This window comes from Muntiacus reevesi, chromosome 3 (assembly GCF_963930625.1).
Source record: "Muntiacus reevesi chromosome 3, mMunRee1.1, whole genome shotgun sequence".
NCBI classification, from domain to species: Eukaryota; Metazoa; Chordata; class Mammalia; order Artiodactyla; family Cervidae; genus Muntiacus; species Muntiacus reevesi.
The window spans coordinates 209810193-209836845 of NC_089251.1; the positions used below are offsets into that span (position 1 = coordinate 209810193).

The window sequence follows — 26653 nt, forward strand, 5'->3', positions numbered from 1 at the left end:
CTGATGAGTTTAAGGTTAGACATTTTTGGCAAGAATCCTGCAGAAGTGATGTGACCTCAGTGTATCTTATCAGGGGGCTAGTGATGTCAGTGTCTTGTTACTGATGATGTAACCTTGATCACTTGGTCAAGGTCATGTTTGCCAGCTTTTCTCCCCTGTGAAGTTACTAATTTTTTCTATTTTGGGGGGAAGTACTTTGAAACCATGCAAATATCCTCCAACTCTTTTTTTTTTTTTTTGATTTTTTAATTGAAGGATAATTGCTTTACAGAATTTTCCGGTTTTCTGTCTTACGTCAACAAGAATCAGCCATAGGTACACCCATGTCCCTTCCCTCTCAGACCTCCCTCCCATCTCTCTCCCCACCCTACCCTTCAACCTGTTGTAGATCCTCCAACTTTTGACCATTTATTTTTACCATGTGTCGGTAGATCTTGCTTGCAACCATTATTACAGTGGTATTCTAATGGTGATTTTTCCGTCATCTTGAATTTTTTTTTTTTAAGTGCGTGAAAAGCAAAGAAACCCATCTCTTCTTGCTGCAGTTTCTATATATAAACCTTTGGGAAATGAGTTATCAAAAGTATTTTACATTGGTACCTTCTAGATCATTAGAATTAGATAATAATTTAAATTTTGATTCATGAAGATTTTGATAGCACTGTGTTGCAACTGACTACTTTTTCCTGGGGAAAAAAAAATGTAGGCCCCCCTCTTAAACACAATGTAACCCTTTCCCAGTGTGTGATGTGATGTAATGTGATGATACATAGGACAGATCAGCCAGGCTGCAGTTGCTGAGTGTGTTCATCCTGTCAGTTGCATTCCTTTAGTAATTTACTTCTTTGTTGAGATGATGGAGGGTTTTCATCCTTCACAGCATAAAAAGGGAGTAGGTGTTGGAGCTGTCACCCAGGCATTTGGTTCCTCCTGTTCATTCACATGGCCCCACCGGTGCTGGAATGAGACTCCAGATAGAGTGGCACTGGCGGAGCCTTTCAATAGCTGCTCAGCGAGTGACCTCCCACAGGTGACTCCATCAGCCATGGGCCCCCACAGGAGGGCTGGGAAGCAGAGGTCAGCTGACAGATGTTCACTGTATCCCCACAGGGTCTGTGGTACTAAGTTACTACATTAAGGGAACTTTTCAAGACACATTTCCTGTTCCCAGGAGCTCAAACTGATTTGGAAGCTTGATAAGAATGATGCTTAATCAATGGGAATGCATAAGGAAATAACTGAGTACATTAAAGAAGGCTAGTTAACTTGGAGTGTTGCCAGGTGGTGGGTAGGCTGGGTTAGCTGAGATGCGGATGGTGGAGGAGCTGTGCTTTAAGGGAAAAGAAGAGGTGGGTTTCAAGTTTGAGAAACATGAATGTTGATGAGTTGGAGGGAAACCCCAAGCAGGTCACTTTGCTTTATGCAGGAGGGCAGGTTCCATCTGATGTCCATTTCCTTCTCTGCTGGAGACGGTGCAGAGAGCAGGCTGATAGCCAGCGACGTGACTCAGCTTTGAGAGGAGCCAGTGAACCTGACCTCATGAGCACGTGGGCCACCGCGCTCTGCTCTTTCAGCTCACAGAATCCCCCTGATCAAAGATGCTTTTAGTGCCCACTTCGGCAGCACATATACCAAAGATGCTTTTAATTGGGAAAGAGCTATCAACACTTGTACAGATTTCTAAGGGTCAAGAATCCCTAGAAGGTATCATTTTCTCCCCCTCAACAAATTGAAAAATTCTAACCGAAGCGTATATAATTGCATAGCCATCTTTTTGTGCTCTAGCTAATCTTTTGAGCTGAGCAGCAATTGATCCATATAAATGCATCCATATAAATTCTATCTATGTCTCTTCTTTGCCTTCATTTGAAGAGAAGTATAAATTTTTCTTTGTATTTGGGGGAAAAAAGCTTTGTTTTTATTTTTGCATTGGACCCATTTTTATTTTTTGGCGGCATGTGGGCTCTTTGTTGCTCCACAGGGGCTTCTCTCTACTTGCTGTGTGCAGGCTTCTCTTGTTTTGGAACACGGGCTCTAGACCTTATGGGTGCCATCACCCTGAGACATGTGGGATCTTAGTTCCCCAACCAGGGATTGAACTGATATCCCCTTCATTGGACCCCTTTTTAAAACCATACTCTGCATACTCAGGAAGAGAAGTTCCATGTGCCTTAAGTATAGTGTGGTTGGTTCAAGTTATACTTTAATATGAATTGTATTTTAATCTTTATATTGGGAAACATATTAGCAGGTTCTTGATCATTATTCTGACGTTCTGTAAGCCACTGGAAATACCCTGGCTCCAGGGTTTCCTCTTCCACAAAGAGAGCTCATGTTCTTCCTGGAGATTTAATGGCCACTCTGAAATAATGTCTCATAGTTAATAAGATTTTCATGACTTTTACAAACTATATACTTCAGTAAACATACTAATGGATATACAATGAAGTGTCTCAAACCAGATGCTTCTCAATAAATTAACAAGGAGGAGTGTAACATTCAGATGGGGAATAAGGCATCACAGAAAGCCTTACTCATAAAATTAAGTAACCCTCCATAAATGTAAATGAACATGATAATAATGGCTCAGCATTTTGTGTCTTCTAAGTGCTTAGAGCAACCTTGTAAATAAGCAGGGACCTTAAGAGGCAGAGGGGAGACAGACTGCTAAATAGTGACATTGACGGCAACTTTCATTTGCCCTGATTCAATTGGAAGAATTAATTAGTTGGTTCTACAGGTCACAAAATGAAAATGGTGTGACATTTTGCCCAGCTTCAGGGAAGGTCTTATACAGACATACATTCAGTCCTGCAATTTTTCTTTTTTTAGGTTAGCAAGTTTTTTAAAAAATGATGAAAAGACTGGTGTTTACATTGAGCTTCTTTTGGTCTTTGTTTTAAGAACTCAAGAGCATCTTTTAAAATTGTCATCTTCGTTTTTTGTCAAAAGGTAAAAAGTTGTTGAAGGATCTGGATTTGAATCTGCTCTGTTGCTTTTTGGCTATGTAGTTCTGATGAATTGTAAACCCCTCTAAACCTGAGAATCCTCACTGTTACACGGGAAACCTGATAATAATGTCTGCATGGGTGATGAGCACAGTGCCTGGCCCAACGAGGGGCTTCGGTGATACGTGCTCAAACTACAATGTGTGCTGAAAAAAAGAAAAGGATATTCCCCCAGCTCTAAGAAGCTGCAGTCACTTTCCTTTCACTGAGGACACAGATGAGCAAAAAGAAGAGGGTACGTGTCCTACGGATGGGGAACTGCAGGCTAGCAAGAGGTGTGACGCTGGCAGAGGCAAAAATAAAACCTAGGATTCCTGCGTCTAGAAGCACATGAGTGGGGGCCAGCGAAGGCTCAGTAATTTATCTTCTCCCCGCTTCCCCACCACCAACTATTGCCTGCACACCATTCATGTGGTAAAGCACAAAGAGCAGTGATCAAAAGCAAGATGGAGAGCTGCCCATTGAGTCCTCCAGTTCTCTGAGTATGCTGGGGTCTGAAGGAGAAAAGAGAACCAGCCCCTTCTTTTACATATATTATTACATCTACTTTTCTGTCCTGAAATGAATTCATAAACAGTATGCCCTGCTAACATATATAATTTTTTAAAAGGCTGATTCTCTAACTCTAATATGAAAGAGAAATAAAAGGAAAATGCTGTGCAGAAAGGTAGAAGATATTTTGTGTATACACAGTCCAGAAATGCTATCCCATACCCACGAAAAGGCACCCTGGAAGGCAGCCATGGTGTCTCCTGCCTCCTTACAGTGAATATGTTTGTATTTAAGAGGAATAAGATGTCGAGTTGAAGCTGGTCAGCCCTCTTTGCTTATCATTGCAGTCAGGAAAGAGAAGCTAAATGGAAAGGTGCCTACGCATAGATACACAGATATACACAATTAGCAAATATGGACTAGTTAGTGTACACTGTCCTGGAGACCCAGCGCTTCTGGGTGGCATTGACTTTACTGCCATGATTTTTCTGAAACAATAATGACTCGTTGGTGAAATTTGAATAAAACAGAGCACAAAGGCTCTTTGATTTACATAGGCAGTTATGTTCCTGGAAAACTCAATGTGTGTTCAAATTGTGCCAAAGAGTGGATTCTGTGAACCCACATGAGAGCTGGGGAGGCATGTGAAGGCCTGTGGGGAGTGGACAGCTCTGCCCCATGCAGGACTGTTATCCCATCTCAAGGCATCTGGCATCCTTGGTCCTCAGCCAAGGACTAGGAGAGCACCCGCTGACCCAAGAACTGAACATGTGCTCACGGAGTCTAGAATGCTGTCTTTATATCACACCGTTATAGGGATGCAAGAATAAAGGTGGGAATGAGTCTGAGGGGTAAATTTAGTTTTCTTAAAAACTGGATTTTTCGAGAACTGGGAGTTACCAATAATCCTCTGGGTCTCTTTGGTCGCCCTTTGTTTTTAAAATAAAACCTCCTTTAGAACAAAAGCTGCCTTTCCTGGCTTTTCTGATCACACATTGTCTTTATGACTGTTAAGTTTCCGATGTTCTGCTAATGATTATTCCAAAAATTCTGTTTTTCCTGGTTTTCTTGTTTCTCTTTTTGTCGCCTTTCATATGTGCCATTACATGTCTCTTTATGACTTTAAAACCTATAATGACTTTATTGTAATTTTATCATGTTTATCTGTCCTAACCAGTGTTTTATAATAGATACTAGTTCCATCTAGGTGATTTTCAGGACTGGGCTATAATTGAGGAAATAATGTTCATTATTTCTGGGTGTGATTTGAGGGATTGAGCAGCCACTTGTAACAGCCTCCATATCACCTGGTTATGACACTGTAACTCTTTCTTCCAAATGATATTCAGGGTGTGGAGCATCACTGGACCTGCCCTGTGGGTCTCAGGCAGGGCCATGGCCCACATCTCACTCTCCAGGGACCCCCAGATGCCTAGGATCCCCTCTACAGTGCCCAGGATCCAGGCCCAGAGAGTCTAAGACAGCCTGGCTATGTGTCTTTTTTTTTTTTAATATATTTATTTTTTAATTAAAAAAAACTTTTCTTTGCCTGAGACAGGTCTCAGTTACAGCATTGTTGATGCTGTATGCGGGATTGTTGATCTTCATTGTGTTATGTTACATCTTACATGTCACAGTCTTTTAATTGTGACATGCAGACTCAGTTGTGGCATGTGGGATCTAGTTCCCTGACCAGAGACTGAACCCCAGGTTCCCTGCATTGGGAGCCTGAAGTCTTAGCCACCAGACCATCAGGGAAGTCCCCATGTGTCTTTTTAAATGTCCCACGTGAACTTGATGGGCACCCACAGGCTCTAGGGGTGATACCAGCCGGGCACACTGTACGTCCTTGGTTTCCTTACCTGAACCCGTCAGTGCTGTGCATGCGAATCCAGAGGGTATACATATCCAGTCCTGACCTAGGAGGGCCCAGTGGATGTCCTGCTGGGTCAAAAACAGAGAAGCTACGGAGCCCTCCCCCGTTTATTATTATCTGTTTATGGGGTTGACTTGGCTTCCCAGGTGGCGCAGTGGTAAAGAACCCATCTGCCAGTGCAGGAGAGGTAAGAGGCGCAGGTTCGATCCCTAAGTCAGGAAGATCCCCTGGAGGAGGGCATGGCAATCTACTCCAGTATTCTTGCCTGGAGAATCCCATGGACAGAGGAGCCTGGCGTGCTACAGTCCATCGGGTCGCAAAGAGTTGGACACGAATGAAGTGAGTTAGCTTGCACGCATGCTCATGGGGTGCTTAGGAGGTTTCCGTCATCAGGAGGAAGAACAGAAAATGACTTGTTACCCACACAAGTCCAAGTCTGAATAATAAAAAGCATCACACTTCACCTGGCACAGAAGGCTAAAAAAAGTCAGTGTTTGTGAGACTGAGGTTCTGTTTTTCCTTTTCCAGCTGACGTCACAGCATCCTTACGCTGAAGTTTTCATCGGCCGGCCACACGTTTGGACCGTTGACCTTGGCAATCAGGAGGAGGTCGAGGATGCCGTGAAAGCGATTTTAAGTCAGAAGGTTGTTTCTCTTATTCCATCTTCTCCATTGGTAATGTGAACGGGATGGTGTGGAAAGCATCCCAGGTGCTTCGTTTGAGTAGTTAGAACATTTCCATGTCAGCTTAACTCTGGCATTAGAAAACAGCCCAGTTGAAGGGCTGGCCTGCGGATTTGGTGGGTGTTCCATGACGTGGAAATGGAGCTGGTGTCCAGATGAGTGCGGATTCTGCAGATCTTTTGACATGACTCCTGGGTAGTAGGAGCTTGAATTGTTACTTGAGTCTTTGACCTAATTATGTAGCTCTCCTAAAGATCATAAAAGATAGTCCTGCTCCCCTGCAAAAAAAAAAAGAAGTGAGAAGGATAAGGAATAATTAAGGAATTACTGGGAAATGTTTTTCTATAGCATCTATTTATTTGACTTTTCTACCTATGCATCTTACAGAATTTTATATAAGAAACTAACTTCTCTGGACTTTTCCTGATCAGTTCAGCATCATGTATTAAATCCCTACTGTATGCAGAGCACTTTCTGAACCACTGTAGGGGATGCTTACTTCATAAACATAGAGGAGACTGGTTCCACCTAGGATCCAGCAGCACCCCCTCAGGCAGTTACTTAATCTCTGAGCCTCAGTTACCTCATCCTTTATGAAGGATAGTTTCATCTGCTTTACAGGTGCTTGAGAAGATTCAGTGAGACAATGAATATAAAGTGCTTAAAGGTAATGTCAGCGTCATAATAAACATTTAGCCAGTAGTATGAAGTCAATCCCAGGTGGCGCTAATGTAAAGAACTCACCTGCCAATGCAGGAGATATGAGTGACACGGGTTTGATCCCTGGGTCAGGAAGATCCCCTGGAGAAGTGCATGACAACCCACTCCAGTATTCTTGCCTTGAAGAATCCCATGGACAGAGGAGCCTGCAAGCTACAGTCCATAGGGTGGCAAAGAGTTGGACAGGACTGAAGTGACTTAGCGCACACGCACACATGAAGTCAATGTTAGTATTACATATGCAATAATATTCTTTTTTATTGAAGTATAATTGATTTACAATGTTGTGTTTCAAGTATACAGCAAAGTGATTAAGTTATCTATATATAAATTCTTTATCATATTTGTTTTCCATTATGGTTTGTCACAAGATATTGGATATAGTTGCCTGTGCTATACAGTAGGACCTGGTTGTTTATCCATCCTATATGTAATGGTTGGCATCAGCTCACCTCAGCTCCCAATCCAACCTTCCCCTGCCCCCTTTCCCCTGGCAACCAAAAGTCTGTCCTCTATGTCTGTGAGTCTGTTTCTGTTTTGTAGACAAGTTCATTTGTGTTGTATCTTAGATTCCACAAATCAGTGATATCGTACAATGATATGCCTTTATCTGACGTGCTTCACTTAGTATGATAGTCTGTTGGCTGTTGGTCCATTCATGTAGCTGCAAATGGCATTATTTCGTTTTTGTGGCTAAGTAATATTCTAGTGTGTGTGTGTGTAAGTAACATATATACCACGTCTTCTTTATCCACTCTTCCATCGATGGACATTTAGGTTTGTTTCTATGTCACGGCCATTGTAATGCTATAATACTCTTATTTTTGTTAGGGATAGTCTTGATTTTCACTAGATTGTAAGCAACATGGGCAGGAACTGTATCTGTCTCACTGCTGTGTTCTCAGGACCCAGCATAATGATGTACCTCACAGATGCATGGGAAGCATGGAGGGAGTGAGGATAGATATTTGCAAATCACCACACTAAGGCAGAGGATGTTTGATGCCAAGACCAACATGCCAGAGATTGAGAAGTGTCTGTCTTCTCTGCTTCTTTTTTTTAATTGAAGTGTAGTTGATTTTACAATATCTTGTTAGTTTTCTGTGTACAGAAAAATGATTCAGATATGTGTGTATACTCTTTTTCATATTCTTTTCCATTTTACTTTATTACAGGATATTGAATATCGTGCCTGTGCTATACAGTATAGGAGCTTGTTGTTTATCTGTTTTATATATAGTAGTTTGTCACCTCGAACTCCTAATTTATCCCTCCCGGCTCCTTTCCCCTCTGATAACTGTAGGTTTTTCTGTGTCTTCTCTGCCTCTTATAAGGACATCAGGAGAGTGCAGCATTGAGTTAAGTCTCAGAGGATAAGTAGGGATCTGCAAACCTAAACTGAGAAGTGGGTTCAAGAAGATAAGAGTATCTTATCTTGGAGGAACAGTGAGAGTCACGGGGAAGAGTCTAGAAAGGCATGTATGCTGGGAGAAGTCACCAGCTGGCCCATGTAAAGGACCATCTGACCCCTTTGAGAAATAAAATGTACACCCCACAAGAGCCAGTTTCAGCTTCCTGAGAACATCTCCAGGGAACAGGAGCATTCCAGTGTTGCCCATGTCCCTTTAGAGGGAGTATACTTATTGAGCTCTGGGGTGACTGCTCAGAGCTTCCCATCAGTGACGTGTACAATGACATCTCTGCCTCATCGGTGTAGGGCAGAAGTTCCCCAGACCTCTGGTGGCCAAGCCGAGAGATGGAGTGCCTAGTGAGGCTAGCTGCCTCAAGTGTCTGCCGCACACCTGAATCTTCCCCACCAGAGGGTCCTCCTCATAAAGAAGCTCTTCTTTCTTCAGTCTCAGAGTCTTCTAGGGTGTTAGCTTCAAGAGCTGCCATAACAAAGAACCACAGCTTGGTGGTTTAAACAACACAAATTTATTCCCTCACAGCTCTGGAGGCTCCAAGTCTAAAGTGAAATGTCGGCAGGGCCACACGCCCTCTGAAGCGCCTCTTGGAGGGTCCTTCCTTGTCTCATCCACCTTCTGCTGTTCTTGGCTTGTAGCTGCAACACTTTAATCCCTGTCTCTCTTGTCATGAAATGGTCTCCATATGTATGTCTCTCTGTCTTCTCCACTTCTTACAGAGACATCAGTCATATTGGATTAGAAAGAAAGAAAAGAAAGTGAAGTCACTTAGTCGTATCCGACTCTTTGCGACCCCATGGACTATAGCCTACCAGGCTTCTCCATCCATGCGATTTTCCAGGCAAGAGTACCAGAGTGGGTTGCCATTTCCTTCTCCAGGGAATTTTCCCAACCCAGGGACCAAACCCAGGTCTCCCACATTGCAGGCAGATGCTTTACCCTCTGAGTCACCAGGGACGCCCTTACTGGATTAGAGGACACCCTAAATCAGTATGACCTCATCTCACTTGATTGTATCTATTTGCATCTCCAGATAGAGTCCCATTCACAGGGTTAGGACTTCAACATATCTTTTTTGGGGTACAGTTCAACCCATAACACTTAGTTAAGTGTACATGGCCTCGAAAAGGAGTAGTTCAAAAGTTAATGTACAGACAGAAAATCTTGGATCATAAAGTTCAAAACCTTGTAGCTAGTAGATCTGTTTTGTCAGACAGAAATCTTGTGGGAATGCCTGACACACAAAGCAGTGAGTGGGTGCCGAGTTCTGTCCACTCCTAAGCGAGGCTTTGTTCACTCCATGGAACATCTACTGTTCCATGTTTTAAAACCCTTTCCCTTGGTGGTTTGAACAATACAGATTTGTTTAAATAATTTTAAACTAAGGCCACTTAACTGGTGGGGGGGAGGGTGTTAATTAAAATAGATGATATTTAGGGAGAAGCTCTTTCTACACATGTAGAATCTCTCTATGCATCTTTATGAGCCTTATCTCATTTAATCCTTCTACAGATAAGAACATTAAGGTTTAAAGAAATTAAGTAATTTACCTAAAATCACACAACTAGTAAGTAGTAGGACCTGGATAGAAACTAGTATTTTGGCTGGTTTATTAAGATGAAATTTAAAAAGAAAAACAGCATGAAATGAAGTAAAGGAAAAGTTGAGAGAAAGAGAGATAAAATAAGGGATGAGAGTAATACAAAAACAATTGTCATTATAACCCTTAAGCTTGTTATAAATGTGTCAGAAATTTGGTACCAAGATTTCTCGTATTTAATTACAAGATTTTAGGTTACATGACACTCAAAAAAGCAAGAAAACATGACACATCATTAAGAGAGGACTCTGTCAATAAAACCGGACCCAGAGATGACCCAGATGTTGGAATTATCAGACAGCAAATTTTAAATGCTGAGACAAATATATTAAAATGTTTGATGGAAAAAGTGGATAGCATATGTGAACAGATGGGGGATTTCAGCAGAAATGGAAAAAGGAATTTTAAGCCAAATGAAAAAATACTAGAACCGAAGGTACAGACAGTATCAGAAATGAACTCTTTTACTGGATTTATCAGCAGATTGTACACAGCAGAGGAAAATAATCAGTGAACTTAACAGCTTGTCAGTAGAAATTATTGAAATTAGAGAAACAAGATAAAAAGAGGGAGCATATAAGATCTATGGAACAACATCAAACAACCTAACATGTGTGATGAGAATCTTGGAGGAGAGAATGATCAGAAGAAATATTTGTGAAAAGATGATGGCTAAGAATTTTCTAAAATTGATGAATGACATCAACCTACAGATCCTGGAAGCTCAGTGAAGGCCAAGCAGGATAAATATGGAGAAAAACACAGGAACATTGTAGCTGAACTGCCAAAAATGAAAGATAAGGAAAATAATCTTAAAAGCAGCCAGAGAAAAATTTATTACATTCAGGGGAATAACAGTATAAAAGACAACTAACTTCCTATTGGAAATAATGGAGACCATAGAAGATTCCATAGGAGCCAGAATGTATAGAGCCTTTAAAGAGGTCACCATAGGGATTATGGATTTTATTCTAAGTATGATGGGTAGTTTTGAAAAGTGGAATGGCATGACCTGCCTTACATTTGAAATCATCAAGAGAAATTACATGAAGTGTCTAACTTAAAATTCTCGACTTAGTAGATAGAGGAGATAAGACTCAACCCGTGGTCTCCTGCCTTCTAAGACCATCTCTCATTGACTGGTGCCAAGCCACCGGTCAGGTGGGGCCATGCAGGGGTTAGCTGATCTCAGATTGCAGTTCCCGTAGAAATCCACACTCTGACTCAGAACGCTGAGTGATGCTAGAGGAGAGAGGACATCGCACAGGAAGGAAGAAGGTAAAGAGGAGAAAATGAAGGACAATGTAGGGGATAGGGACAGTTTCCAAGGCCAGGAGGGACTGCGTGGTGCAGTCTGCAGGCATCCTTCCTGTGGCCATGATTAACAGTCCTTCCACCAGGCGGGATGATCAAACACTCCCCCCTGCTTCTCCATAACTGGCCCTATTTGGGATTCTCAGTGACTGGTGCGGTTTCACATTCCCTTTCATTCCATCCCCCAAAGAGGCCTTGACTTTCCCTGAAGGACTCTTATGCAGAAAGCTCGCTCTCTCACTGACACACACACACACAAAATGTGTGCAACAGATCTAACATCAGAGACTAGCCAGTGCTCGATATTCCTTAAGCTGCAGAGCTTTCCCACACAGAGGGCCCTGTCCCCATCCACAGCAAGATGGCGCATGGAACTTGCTGGCAGCGATGGCCTAAGAATATAGTTTCTTTTCTTTTTGGCTTTTCCTTTATAGGAAAATTGGTTCCTTATCTTTTAGAACAGTGAACTGGCCACAGAGCAAGCAATGAGTCAGCATCCCTTTGGTTAACCTGGATTTGGTTGGTAGGGTGACCTAGGAAGAGCCGTTTTTCTGTGTTTATTGCATGAGCTCTTTGAATTAATTCACTTTCATTTCTAATGGATGCCCTTTGGAATATGTTGTAGGAATGACCTTTGAGTGTTTAGTATGCTTCCTAACGCATAACTGGATCTGTTGGTGGCATGACGCATGGTCACTGATGTTTGTTTATCTCACTGTAGAAATCCTACTTATCCCTTTATAAATGAAACCGACATGCCAAGTCCTCTATTGTATGTTTTTTGTTGTTCTTACTCCTCCATATATTTTCCAACAAACATGGGGGGAGACATATTTCTAGCCAATTAGAGAAAGCTTCTGGAATCACTAACAGGTTGGTTAAATAAATATTCTTTAAAAGAAAATAAGAAGTATACATTGGGTGTAAAGGACTAGAGAGGGCACAGCAAGTGCAAAAGCTTGAGATGAAAAGATGCAGGCTTGGAAGATGTAAGTCAGTTATAGAATTTTGTGCTCGTCTGAGATGAACTATCTAGGGACAAAAGGACCTCAGTTCTTGCAAAATAGTCCTGCCCTGGTATTACGGTACTTATGGCTCTGCCTCTTTTGGTGCTCTCTGGGTGGATGACGGAGCAATGGCTGTGTGATATGTCATCTAATTGTGTATTCAAAGACACGTTATGAAAGTGACAATGATAGATGATGAAGATTTCAAAAGTAATGTATGAATCAACACAGGAAACGGGAGAATATGCCTCGAGCCCAACTGCTTGGCTTCCCCCAGATGAGTATCTTCTCTGTCAGTTTCCCATTTTCATCAGGCTTCACCTCACAGATGTTTTGTCCAGGCCTCCACCCTGTAGATTTGAGATAGGCAAGTGCAGACTTAAGAGGGAAGTGATGAATGTGCCAACTGCTGTTGGGTTCTCTGAAGCTGTAAAAAAATTGGATTACTGGTGATTTTCTCCCAAGTGTAATGTCCATTTCAGGTTAATAATGCCAGACGGCTGCCCCTGAAGACATGGACCTCAGAATATTGGCGTAGGCAGTGCAGAATTCCAACCCACTTTTCTTCCCCTTCCGTCAGTATCACAGTGTTGATTGCCTCCCCCACCCTAGTGAGGCACCTTCTGCATTACTTGCACCCTCAGATAAAGTCCAGGCTCCTTGGGGTAGAAATCTCAAGTCCTTTGTGGAAATCCAGTGAGCTGCTTCCTAACCTAGCTCATTAGCTTCCATGATCCTAGTTCTGGCCTCCCACACTCCTTCTTTCAAGTCTAATTTCCCACTACTTGCCTCCCCCTAGAACATCTTCCATATCTTGGCCCTCCCTCAGTCTTGGCTTGCTGGAATCATAGCTGGTCTTAAAAACCCAACATTAGCAGAAGTTGGCTTTGACCTTCTAGCCTCCTGGGACCCTCTTGCTGAAATCTCTGTGATGCGTCGTCACTGTTTTTTGCTCCATGAGTTCTTTGGGTACATATTCACCTACTAATACAAAAGGAAGTTTTCTCACTGTTGTGAAATAACTCACCACATGCCTTTCTCAGGGGAGGAGAAACATTCACCAGGCGTTTGCTGGTTCCAGCTGAGCCCTGATGCTCAGGACCAGGATACAGCTGATCCGCAGCCATGGATCCGGCCCCATAGATCTTACCTTCCAACAACTGACACTCTGTACCTTTGGTTGGATGCCCTCCATGTGTTAGACCCTGAACTAAGCACTTTACTTTTTCCCTCGATGTAATATTCATCACAGTTCCCAAAGAATGGGTTTTTCTTATCATCATTTCACACTTGACGGATCTGAGGCTCCAAGATGGTAGTTAATTTGTTCTGGGGCCCACAGCTGATAAGGAACAGGGAGGTTGTGAAGACAGGTCTGCTAATTTCCAAGTTCATATTCTTAGCCCCTCACCTGACTACCTGCAGGCATTGGCACCTGAGTGTGGGTGAATCAGTGGAGAACTGGGAACAGATTACTTGTCTCATGTCCTCCTCTTTCATGATCTGTTCTGTTTCTGCAGATTGAGCCATACATGCCATATGAATTCACATGCGAGGGGATGCTACAGAGAATCAATGCTTTCATCGAAAAACAGGTAAGACTCCCCTAAGTCCATCTGTCCTCGCCATTCCCTCCCTTCTGGTACCCCAGGCAACTCGTGAACAAGTGAAAGCTCACCATGCTCTGGGAGATGTTCCTGATTTGGAGGATTCCGCAAGCTAGATGAGGGCTTCTTGAAATTCTAACATATGAACTGCCATGGTCAGAGAAGTCTGGCTGTCATTGGAGTAAAAATGTTCCTTGTGGGTGGAACGTCAGATGGATACTGAAGGGAGGGACTGGATGGTCAAGATGAAAACCTTCACCAACAGATCTGACCCTTGTCCAGGAACCGCACAAAGATGGGTGGGGAGGGGGACAGAGAGATGGCTCAGTATATGTCAGTGATTCCAAATAGGTAGGACTCTTTAGTGGTTTTCAAACGTTTTTAAAAATAGGATTCCTTTTCAAATGAAACTTTACTTGAGATCCAAGTATATAAAACAGATAAAAGCAAAACTTTACTTCCAGAGCTGGGGAGGGCTCCTCGGGTCCCACCACCGCCAACAGAGTTGGGACACTGTGTCTTGTGCTCAGAGAAGTAAAGGCCAAAAGTGTCGTTGCCATCATTTTAAAACATCTTAATCCCTTAGGCTTCAGAAATAGCACAAAGCTAGAAATAGGCAGGTCGAGAGCCCCCATGGGTAGGGGAATATGAGCTCCTTGACCAGATGCGAGAGATGAGGCACTCTGCTTCAAAGCAGAGCATCTTAGTGCAATCAGATCTTGACACGTAGGCAGGGAAGATTCTGAAGGCTGAAAGTAGAAATGGCGTGTTCAGAGTGAAAGCAGGCGTGGACTGTAGGCCAAGGCAGGTTTACAAGGAAAGATTTGAGGCCAGAGACTGTGGTGAGCCATGGACAGCCCTGAGCGCAGCCGCTGGACGGGGCCAGCCAGAGACAGAGGCTTCAGGGGCCCGGGCCTGATGTTCTGAACATTTGTTAATGGAAAGAGGGTCTACAGTGCAGCCCTCCCCTGGCATTCCAGCCCCTCTGCTGAGGCCTTCTGGCTGTATGACTTGGATGTGTTAGTTTCCTCCGCTGCAAAATGAGGATGATACTAGAACCTCAAGCGGCTAATGTGAAAATGAGCTAGTACATATGAAGTGCTTGGAACAAGGCCGACACATATGCTCAATAAAGACACACTATTGCTGTTGCTTATTTAATATACATTGTTATATTATTATGTGACAGTGTATTCTACAGTAGTATTCATCAGCCTTTACCAGGATAGCTGAGCATTTGAATCACTATCTCATTCACTCTTTATATGACACTTAACTCAAAAATGACAGTATCATTATCCTGACGGGGGCAGCCCTTTACATACAGACTTTACATCCCAACACATCATCTTATTTATCCTCACAGTAATCCTGGGAGGTAGCAATCATCACCCATTCTCTGGATAACAAGAACCAAGAGTCTCGGTCGTAGGGCTCAGTCATGGAATCAGGGTTGGACGCTGGGTTGGTTTGAGTCCATGCAGGCTTGCTCCAACAGCATTGCTGGAGCCTTAGGCAGTGACACTTGTCCCAGAGCTATACTTTCCATCTTTGATCTCAAGAAGCTGCCAGCCCTTCCCAAAGGTGCAGACAGGGATGCTGTGGCTTGTGGCAGTGAGATTTTAACACATCACAGACTTTACTACCCTTCCCGGAGGCTGAGATCTTACCAGGATCCCTGCCAGAACCCACTCCCACCTTTCCTGTCTCAGCTTCCTCTGAGGGAGAATGGTTACTCTCCACCACATTGTGAAAAGACATTTTGAATTTTATATCAGAGTGTAGATGATTTACAATACTGTATTAGTTTCAGGAAACAGCAAAGTGATGAAGTTACACAGGTGCATTCTTTTTCAGATCGTTTTCCCATGTAGGTCATTACAGAATATTAAGTATAGTTCTCTGTGCTATACAGTGGGTCCTTGTTGATTAGTTTATATATATATATATATTCATGTGTATATGGCTTCCCTGGTGGCTCAGTTGGTAAAGAATCTGCCTGAAATGCAGGAGATCTGGGTTCAATCCCTGATCGGAAAGATCCCTTGGAGTAGGAAATGGCAACCCACTCCAGTATTCTTGCCTGAAGAATCCCGTGGACACAGGAGCCTGGCGGGCTACAGTCCACGGGGTCGCAAAGAATCAGACACAACTGAGTGACTGTCGCTGTCCCTAGTGTGTGTATGTTAATCCCAAACTCCTAACTTATCCCCCGACCACCACCACTTTCCTCTTTGGTAACCATAAGCTTGTTTTCTGTTTAATGTCTGTGAGTCCGTTTATGTTTTATAAAAAAAAAGTTCACTTGTATCATTTTTTAGAATCCACATATAAGTGGAAGTGGTATCATATGATATTTGAAAAGACTTTATCATATTTATTTGAAGGCCATCTTTCTTCCTTAAGATTCTTGAATGCCAGCCAGTCCTTAGAAGTTGTCAGGTGACCCATTCTTTTTAAACCTATTACTAGATTTCCTTTCAAACAGGAAGGTCTATTTGTTCCCCAAATAGACCTTGTTAAATGATCAGTGATGCAGGGCCACACCCAGTTTGATCCCCTTGACATCCAAGTGCCCAGTCCTCTGCCTGGCAGGGAGAAGGTGCACAAACCTGAAAGAATGATTAAATGAATGAGGAGGGCAATGAGTGTGTGTGCTTTTCATTCCTGTGTGCCAAGATCCAGGAGGCTCATCTGAACCCTAATGACTCAGAGAGACAATTAATAAAATTGTCTCCTAGAAAACATGCTCATAAAATTGCCCTTTCACACTTCTCCTGGGTAGAGTTTCTTCTGCAGAGCTCTGCAGCTCACAGAAACCCAGGAGTTTCTTTTCTGCCTGCTGTTATTCATGCATCTGCTCTGTAAGTATTTGTCAACTGGAGGGGACTGCAGACTGTGCCCGGAGTTGGGGAAGAAGAGGTGTGGAGGGATGAGTCCCTGTCCTCAAGTAGCTTCAAGGTCAGAATGATAGGCAGTGCTGCTGCCAGTGATTACACCTGTCACAGCGACTAGCCAGGTGTGCTTTGGGATCACGTAACTCAGGTGCAGGGTGGGGACGGGGGAAGGGAGGAGAGTGTCTGGAAGCACTTTGCAGGAGATGAGTCCTGAAGGCAAAGTGGGAGTACCTGAGAGGCTGAGGTCCAAAGGCCTGGGGGAAAAAGAGAAATGGTGGTGAATTGGAAGGTTGGCGCTGTGACTGAAAAGAGAGAGATGATGCAAGAAGAGGTCGGAGGAGATACATCATGAAAAGATGCTGAGGCTCAGCTCAAGAACTCAGAATTTGATTCTGGGACAAGAGGAGGCTGCAGACAGATTTTAATTCAGGAATAGGGCAGTGATGCTATCAGATTGGTGTTTTAGAAAAGTCACTCTAGGAATCATTTGTGTTTAGGGGCATTTCTTGTTCAGCATTCTCTCAGTGCTGCTAATGAGCAATAAAGGGGCCTATTTTGAGTTTATCCTAGACCTCCAGGGAGGGTTTTCTTGAAGCCATAATGTTCCCCAACTCCAGAAGGAAATTAGCAAGGCAAGACCCGATTGGTTCACAGATCGGGTCTTCTGCCTCTTAACGATTAGCTCCAGGCTCTGGTGTTTCAGAACATGGAGCGTTCAGTATTTTTGCCGCCCAAAGACCATCTTCAAAGAGCAGTGAGAGGCAGAGGCTGTTTCTGGTGTGAACAGGAAAGCCTCACGCTCTGAAGGGTGGTGGCAGTGCATGCTTGCCGTCTCTTAAATCGTAGGAGCGCCACAGCCCTAATTAGGCTGATCTCTGCCTTCAGAGCCCTCCATGTGGTCTGCTAAGGGAATAAGGAAGCTTTTATCCCAGAACCCTTTCAAGGTTTTTCATCACACTCACCCCAGGCAATGGGGGCCAGAGGATGCCATTTGACCACAATTGAGAAAGCCCTGGGCCTCAGCGTGTATTCTGTAGAGTGCTTGACAGCAGGAAACCTGCCCCTCCAGACTGGGCGGCACCCAATGGGAATGAATCCTGGCTTTAGGAAAACCACTTGCTTTTTCCCTTAATGCCCCCATTCCCTCTACTGTGCTAATAGTGTCGATTTGCATAGCAAGCCCTGTTGTATTGCTCTCCGAGAGAAGCACCCTCTTGAGCAGTAGGAGCTCGTGCCAGGGAGAAAAATCCAATGTATTCCAAGATCCAGAGCACTCTTCTCCCCTAATCTGGGTGTGTTCAGGCTTGTTAAGGTTCTCCTTATGCATTTCTTGGGAAAGACTTAGGTGCTTGCCTCAGGCCAGAGAGTAGAGAGCAAGTTCTTTTGATGGAATGTCAATGCTCAGGTTAATTTCTGAAAGCCATGCTCACATTATTTTGCAAGGAGCTGTATAGTTTATGAGAAAAGCACTCTGGAGATAGGGAGGAGGAGAAAAGAGTTAACTCCAAGAGCCGCATTGGAATCAACTTTAGCTGCTGGGAAATCTGGTTCATGGGGGCCCATCCTGACCTGCAAGGGGCATGTTCTAGATGCAGGAACAAACCTGGCAGGGAATCTGGATAGCTCAGCGCAGGGGGGGGTGGAAGTGCCAGGTCACAGGGAAAGAGGAAGAGGAACGGAAACAGGGAGAAGGCTGGCAGTTGCTTAAGAAGTACTCACTCTTTTGAAAAATTAGTGGTTGCTGTTTGCCCAGCCATTCCTGAACCCAGGGGGGTTAAGTGGTAACGACTGAGTGCTAGGCCCTGGAGCCTGACAGCCAAGTTCACTGGAGCCTGACAGCCAAGTTCACTTCGGGTTTAGCCGCACTCTCGGTGACCTGGGTCAGGTTTCCTAACCTCTGCATGCTGATTCCTCTTCTGTCCAGTGGGGAAACCACAACCCACCCCTGGGATTGGTAGAGGAATCAAGAAATGAATGCATGTTTAAGGCTGAGAGGGTACCTGGCACCGAGTAGGTCCTCTGAAAGCCTTAACTTCTACTGCAGGAGCCCAGAAACCAATTTACTTGCTTTTCACGTAAAAGACACAGCTTCTTGCAAAATGATGTGAGCACAATCACCCTGTATAGCATTTATAGGGTTTTTACAGGACGTAGAAAATATAGCTGAAGAGCTTGTGGTAAGAGCATTTCATTCAGTGGGGCTTTTTGTTGTTGTTAATTATTAGGGTTGGGCAACCGCTACCACAGTCTAGTTTTACAACATCTCCATCACCCTAAAAAGCTCTTCTGTGCCTCGTGCAATTTCTCAGCATAATCTTTGTATGGTTCACGTATACTGTGGCATGCTTTAGCACGTCATTCTTTTTCATTGCTGAATAGTATTCCATTGTGTGGATAGACCACAGTTTGTTTACCCATTCTCCCACTGATTGACCCATGGGTCATTTCCACCTTTTGGCTTTTGTGAAGAGTGGAGTGCTACCTTGAACATTCGCATATATGTGCACATATGTTTTTGTTTCTCCCCATAGACTGCTCGTGTAGAAGAGTTTGAAATGTGGGAGGTTCATGTCTAAATCTTTGCAACATGAGCTTGTTGACTTGCAGTATAAAGATCACCATAGAGATTAGTCACCACAGCTCAGCTTCAAGACCACCTTCTCTGTTTCCCTTGTGGAAATGTAAATTTGCACCTGCTGCTGGGAATCAGCCCCGGGGGCCACCCATGGACAGAGTTCACTCTTTTTGAGGACAGCAGAAGCTGAGAATGGCAGGTACCAGCAAGCAACTGAAATGTGTTTAATTCAATCAGTCACACATGATATATTAAACACTTTTTCTGTGCTTGGCTCTGGATTCCTCTGCTGTAACATAAATAACAAATATACCCCTTACCCCTCACCTAGCTGGCTAAACTTGGCCCAAATCCCAATTTCATAACCTTGAACCTGCTTTCCATTGCCCACCCTTTTTTTTTCTTTTGCAAATCCCTGACCTTACTTCCTTTAGATCCTGCTTCCAGACCTGTATCTGAATCCACCTGCACCTGATATGTCATGGGTATAATAACTCAATCAAAGGTTTAGCCAGACATCCACTCAAGGTGGAGGTTTTATGGAAAAGATCCCATTACCTGCAACCAGGCACTTCTCTCCAAGGGAGCAGCCTCCCCTTCTCCCCACCCCGTGTCTTCTCCAGCTCTTTGGGTGTTAGGTGAATCACATTTTCTCCATACTGTTACTTAGCCTCTGTGACAAAGGCATCTCCCTTACTTCTTGTTCATAGTACGTTGTGTTCATTGGCTCAGAACATTACTTCTCATAAGTATGTTGATTAATAGACCTTTCTTACTGTTGTTACTATCGGGAAATTTCATACTGAAGCAAACTTAGGGAAATTTGGTGACTGGCTAAAATCATTATTAGAGGGGATTGCAGATGTTCTGTGTCTAAGTGAGCTTGTTAACCAGATTGGAAATTACTGTTTATGTCTCTTGTGGTTATGTAAAGCTTCTGGGTTAGAATAGTATCTTTTTCTATTTCTATCAAAGCCCCAGGATGCCAAAACCATTCAGTGCTGTTCCGTGGCTCGTTATTGAGCACCAATTATCTGCAAAACACTGCGTTTGTGCTAAGCCACCGACTCCTAGTTAGCCTACCAAACCCAGCCCGGAAGCCCCTATTTCCTGGAAGCCTTCTCTGACACTACCCCCACCCCTTCCCGTCCCCAGAGTTAATTCTCTCTCTCCTCTCAGTGGCCTTTGCATCCTGGTTGGACATCTGTTGTGTACTGTTCTGTAATTTTTTTAAGTGCGGGCCTTTGTCCCCAGAGACTCTGTCTCATCCACATTCAGATTTCCAGCACCCAGGGTGAGTGTTAATAGTTGTTCGTTAAGTTTTGAACGGATGCCTGAGAGACCCTTCAAAGCCACCCTATGAGCATTTCATGGAGGTTTGTTGGAAAAAGATGCCCAAGGCTGTCCTCTCTCTCTCTGCACTGCTGTGTGGCTTCCTAACTGTCTCTCTGTTCCAGCTTCTGCTCCTGTCTACTGTTCTCAACTCAGCAGATCCTGTCACTCCTCTGCCCAGAATTCTCCAGTAGCTTCTATCTCACTTCAAGGAAAAGCCAAGGCTTTATATGGGCCATCCCCGTGCCCAAGCTCTAGGTGCTCTGACCTCCCAGATACCATCTCTTCCTACTTCCAGCCCGCAACGCATGCACACACACACACATGCACACACATGCACACACACATGCGCACACACACACACACGTACACACACACACACTCACAGCTCAGGCTGCATGGAACAGCCCGCTCCTCCTAGAACCCGCCGGACGCTTTGCTGTCACGGCCTTCGCCCTTCGTTTGCTGCTTTCTGTTATGTCCATCCCAGACACTTGCGTGGCTCACACTTTTCCTTCCTCGGGTCTTTTCTTCAATGTTGCCTTCTCAGTGATGCCTTATCTGAATACCCTCTTCCCCAACAATCCTAATTCCTTATCCTCACTTCATTTTATTTAGAGCAATTACTAGCTTTTAACATTACATATAATTTATTCATTTAGTTTCTCTATCTCCCTCACTGAAAAGAAGCTCTATAAAGGCAGGTGTTTTAGTTCCTTTTTTTTGTTTTTTAACCAAGTCATCCCCAAGGGTGTAGAAAAGTCCCTTGCTCATAATAACAGTAAGAGCCAACCCATGGTGTTTGATCATGCACATTTCTGAGCATTTCACACATTATAATTACTTTACTCCCCTCCACAGCTCTCTGAGGTCACTGCTGACGTTTTCATCATTTTACAGTTGAGGAAACTGAGGCCAAGAAAGGTTATGGGGCTCGCCAAGAACACTCAGCTGCTCGGAGGAGCTGAGATTCAAACCTAAGCAATCCGAACTCCAAACCCTTATGCTTTTCTGCTTCTTAGCAAGTACAGTATTTGTCAAATGAACAAACGAGTGAATTGAGTGAGTGAACAAGGAGATGAGGCCAGTTGGCGTTGCCCTGTTAGCTGATGCTGAGGTTGAGTGAAACAGAGGACCTCTCACTTTCCGTGAGCACCCAGCGGGGCTGGCACCTGGGGTGAGAAGAGGTTTATGACAAGCTATTGCGTCAATTGTGTCCTGCAAGCAGCTGGACAAAGAGATGGCCCCTGTGGACGATTGTCATAGGTAATCCAGGCAACTCGACTTCTCCCTCTGAACCCTGGCAGCAAATAATGTTCCACCTTGGGATATTTAACATCTCTCAGCGCCCTCTTGGCTTCTCTGGGGGCTTACATACTAAAGAATCCATCTTCAGTGCAGGAGACCTGGGTTCAATCCCTGGATCCAGAAGATCCCCTGGAGAAGGGAATGGCAACCCACTTCAATACTCTTGCCTGGAGAATCCCATGGACAGAGGAGCCTGGTGGATTGTGTTCCCTGGGGTTGTAAAGAGTCGGACATGACTGAGCGACTAACACTTTCACGGGTACCCTCGTAAGAGTCACTTCATTTTTTATCTCACAGGAGTTATATAAGGACGAATGGTATTATCTGCATTTAGACGTGAAAGCAGGCAGAGGGAACGTGAGGGGCATTTGTGAAGTCCCGCAGCTGGAGGCAGAACCGTAACTTGGATCCCCAGTCCCTCCTGCCTCACCTGTTGTCACATAGACTGGGGACACTTTCATTTTCCCTGTCTTCAAGCCCGTTCACCTTCAGGCTTTCCACATGGTTCACCAAGCCTTAAAAGGGGCCTGCCGCTATTTTCCCTATTTCGTTCTTTTTTTAAAATGTATTTTATTGAAGTATAGTTACTTGTGATGTTCTGTAGTTTCTGGTGTATAGCAGAGTGATTCACTTTTACATATATATTAGTTTGCGTCTGCTGGTCCCAAACTCCCGATCCATCTTTCCCTCACCCCCCTGCCCTCTTTCACAAACACACGCCAGTTCTCTACGTCTGAGAGTCTCTGTTTCATAGACAGATTCACACGTTTTGTTTTAGATTGCACATATGAGTGATATCATATGGTAGTTGTCTTTCTCCTTCTGACTTAATAGGACACTCTAGGCCCATCCGTGTTGCTGCACATGGCATTATCTCATTCTTTTTCGTGGCTGAGTGGCATTCCATCATACATATGTATTATTACATGTATGTATACATGTATGTCATGTCTCCTTTCACCTTTTGTCTTTCCATGAACATTTAGGTTGTGTCCATGTCCTGGCCATTCTAAGTAGTGCCGCTGTGAACATTGGGGTGCATTTATATCTTCAAATTAGACTCTTCTCCAGGTGTGTGTCCAGGATTGGGATTGCTGGATCATGTGACAACTCTATTTTTAGTTTTTTTGAGGAACCTGCATGCTGTTTTCGACAGTGGCTGCACCAGTTTACACTCCCACCCATATATCTTTATTATTTCTGGTCCTACTGGTACCCAGAACAGACTAGTGAGAGGATACCGGCCCAGCCCCCGGTGAGCCAAAGCAAGGGTGACCGGGACCCAGGGGTTCATGTGGAGTTGAGTTAAGCTCTCCTGCTAAAGGGAACCAGCGCTGGCGGCTGCAGGGGCTTAGTAAGAACTCAGCAGGTGGGCTCGGTCTGCCCTGCTTGGGGACAAGGCCCAGGGCTCCATCTATCCAGCACTCCTGCTTCTGCACACGCCAGCGCCGCAATGCCTCCAGAGCCCAACACAGGACACAGGCACCGCCTCCACAGAGGGACCAGGGGAGGGTGGTGAGCGTTAGGGGAGCGCCTGCTGTTTGCCAGCCTTCAGCCCAGCTGCGCCACCCACGGCCTGGCAGCATCACTCCGCATGGACCAGAGGCAGGGCCAGAGGCAGGGCAGTGTGCCCGAAGCCCCGCCCTGGTGAGGCCAAGGCCTCAAATCTAGGTCTCGGATCGGAAGCACATTCCCTGGCCCCACCACCTCCTAGTTTAACAAGCAAGAATCTTTCTCCCCGTTTCAGTTTTATCCCTTGGACTGCGTCGCATAACCACGTGAGGCTCAGAATGAATAAGAAGCAGTCTCTGAAGAGTCCACCAGACTCTGCAGGTGTAGACACCACCCTCAGCTCTCACTGCCTGTAGGAGGGACGTTCTGCAGTGTTCTTACCAAGCTGTAGAAGCCAGCGTTTGCATCTTCAGGTGTCATGGTGTCCAGTGATCCAGGGTTCCTAGTTGTTTGCCTGTTGTGTACAGTCACTCAGGAGGCTTTGGTGTCCGTTAGACTTTGAATCTCTTTATTATAATACTTAATGGCTGTAAACACTATCAGATTTCTCCTAAAGACTTATAGGCAAAGTTGCTTACAGTCAGTCAGTTCAGTCGCTCAGTCACATCTGACTGCAACCCCATGGACTGCAGCACGCCAGGCTTCCCTATCCATCACCAACTCCCAGAGCTTGCTTCAAACTCATGTCCATTGAGTCAGTGATGCTATCCAATAATCTCATCCTCTGTCGTCTCCTTCTCCTCCTGCCTCCAATCTTTCCCAGCATCAGGGTCTTTTCTAATGACTCAGCTCTTTGCATCAGGTGGCCAAAGTATTGGAGCTCCAGCTTCAGCATCAGTCCTTCCAATGAATATTCAGTACTGATCTCCTTTAGGATGGACTGGTTTGATCTCCTTGAAGTCCAAGGGACTCTCAAGAGTCTTCTCTGACACCAAAGTTCAAAAGCATCAGTTTTTTTGCTTACAGTAGCCAGCCAGAGAAACAAGCCAAAAATCCAATGCTTAGCCTTTTCCAAATATCCATGTACATGCTCAGCTTTGATCAGCAATAACTATGTTGATCATCATGCATCTTCCTTCCTATTTGATGGACATATTTTCAAAGTTCGGCCAGTAAGTTTCCATATGCTGCCTGGTTAGAGAGTGACAGCCACCAGTGAACACTCAGGGTTCCCATTCCGGGTGCCTGGGTCTGCCATTATGCTGTCACCCTTAGTAACAGTGTCCAGACCGAAATAATTGTGTTACACCAGTCTTAGCAACTCCATGGATTATGCTGAAGATGATCACAAATCTGAAGACCTAGATGAGGTCTTCCAGCCCTGGGCTGTGAGATAGGAGGACACTCTGCTTACTCTCTGCCCTGTGGCACTGTCAAAACCTTAAACTGGATCCTATTAAACCAGTGCATTTCTTTCATATCTGAATTATTAGACCATTCTGGAATCTTCTGCTGTCAGCTGATACAAATTCAGGCTCTAGAGTTCCTGACCTCACGCTGTGAGGTATTTGTTAAGCCCCAAACTCACTTGGGCTTCCCAGGTGGCGCTAGTGGTAAAGAACCCGCCTGCCAACGCAGGAGACACAGGAGGGTTCGGATCCCTGGGTTGGGAAGATCCCCTGGAGGAGCAAATACCCACTCTAGTATTCTTGCCTGGAGAATCCCATGGCCAGAGGAGGCTGGCGGGCTGTAGTCAATGGCGCTGCAGAGTCGAAAGCCACTTGAGCACGCACGCACTCAGGCTCAAGCATGCACAGCCTCACATGACGATGTAACGTGGGAGACGACAGCAAGTTCACCTTACTGGTGGGATCTCAAGCCCTGATGAGGAGACTGGAATAGAAGCCTACTTGCCAGTTACCTTCCTCCACGTGTAATAGCTTCACCTCCTTCAGCAAGGAAGCAGGGAGAAGCAGGAACCATAGGGAATCATCAGTTTCATCATCTACATTTTTCTGATGAAGAGGCTGAGGTTTGAAAGAGGAAAAATGCAAACAGCACTGTAGGGCCCCCTGGATGCATCTCTGGCCTGCATTCTGGGGCTTCACCCATCTCGCTGTTCAGGGACCCTGCAGGGCCCAGTCCTGCAATGCTCCACGTGACCAACAGGAGGAGCATGGAACCTGTCCCTGCTGGCTCCAGTTCTGAAAGCCTGAGATGGTTAACCAGCTCCCCATCCACAAAGAGGATAGAGAGAAAGCAAGAGGGAAAAGAATATTCCAGAAGGACATACACTGAAAATTAAATTCCCTGATGATCCCCAACCCTGTTATCCATTTCCTTTTCTTAGTGGTGCCAGAAATATTCTTACAGGAACACAGGCCTGATTATGTGTATTGACACAAATGGAAACACACTATATACCCGCATTCAACCTATTTTTTTCCCTTCTCAATTTGCACTGGAGATGTTTCCATGTCAGGGCATAGTAACCTATTACATTGCTTGGTTTTCTTTGTATCTGAACAGTTACCTGTTTAAATACAACCTTTAGATTGTTTCACTTCAGTTCAGCCACTGGTGTCTGACTCTTTACGACTGTATGGATTGCAGCACACCAGGCTTCCCTGTCTATCACCAACTCCCAGAGCTTGCTCACACTCATGCCCATCGAGTTGGTGATGCCATCCAGCCATCTCGTCCTCTGTCGTCCCCTTCTCCTGCCTCCAATCTTTCCCAACAGCATGGTCTTTTCTAATGACCCAGCTCTTGGCATCAGGTGGTCAAACTATTGGAGCTTCAACATCAGTCCCTCCAATGAATATTCAAGATTGATTTTCTTTAGGATTGACTGGTTTGATCTCCTTGAAGTCCAAGGGACTCTCAAGAATCTTCTCGAACGCCACAGTTCAAAAGCATCAGTTCTTCAGCACTCAGCCTTTATGGTCCAACTCTCACATCCTTATATGACCACTGGAAAAGCCATAGCTTTGACTAGATGGACCTTTGTCAGCAAAGTAATGTCTCTGCTTTTTTATGCTGTCTAGATTTGTCATAGCTTTTCTTCCAAGGAGCAAGCGTCTTTTAACTTCACAGCTGTAGTCACCATCCGCAGTGATTTTGGAGTTCAAGAAAATAAAGTCTGTCACTGTTTCTCTTGTTTCCTCATTTATTTCTCATGAAGTGATGGGACTGGATGCCATGATCTTAGGTTTTTGAATATTGAGTTTTAGGCCAGCTTTTTCACTCCTCTTTCACTTTCATCAAGAGGCTCTTTAGTTCCACTTTGCTTTCTGCCATAAGAGTGGTGTCATCTGCTTATCTGAGGTTATTGATATTTCTCCTGGTAATCTTAAT

The 26653-nt window shown here is 44.5% G+C and overlaps 1 protein-coding gene across 6 annotated transcripts in view; it reads left to right on the plus strand.

The window, feature by feature from the left end:
• Window positions 1-26653, plus strand: part of MGAT5 (alpha-1,6-mannosylglycoprotein 6-beta-N-acetylglucosaminyltransferase) — a 394309-nt gene that overhangs the window by 358326 nt on the left and 9330 nt on the right. For all 6 annotated transcript variants that reach the window (XM_065927827.1, XM_065927826.1, XM_065927828.1 and 3 more), the window contains 2 exons: window positions 5905-6021; window positions 13646-13720. In XM_065927827.1, coding sequence (XP_065783899.1) covers window positions 5905-6021; window positions 13646-13720 — 192 coding nt within the window. The remainder of the gene's footprint in view (window positions 1-5904; window positions 6022-13645; window positions 13721-26653) is intronic.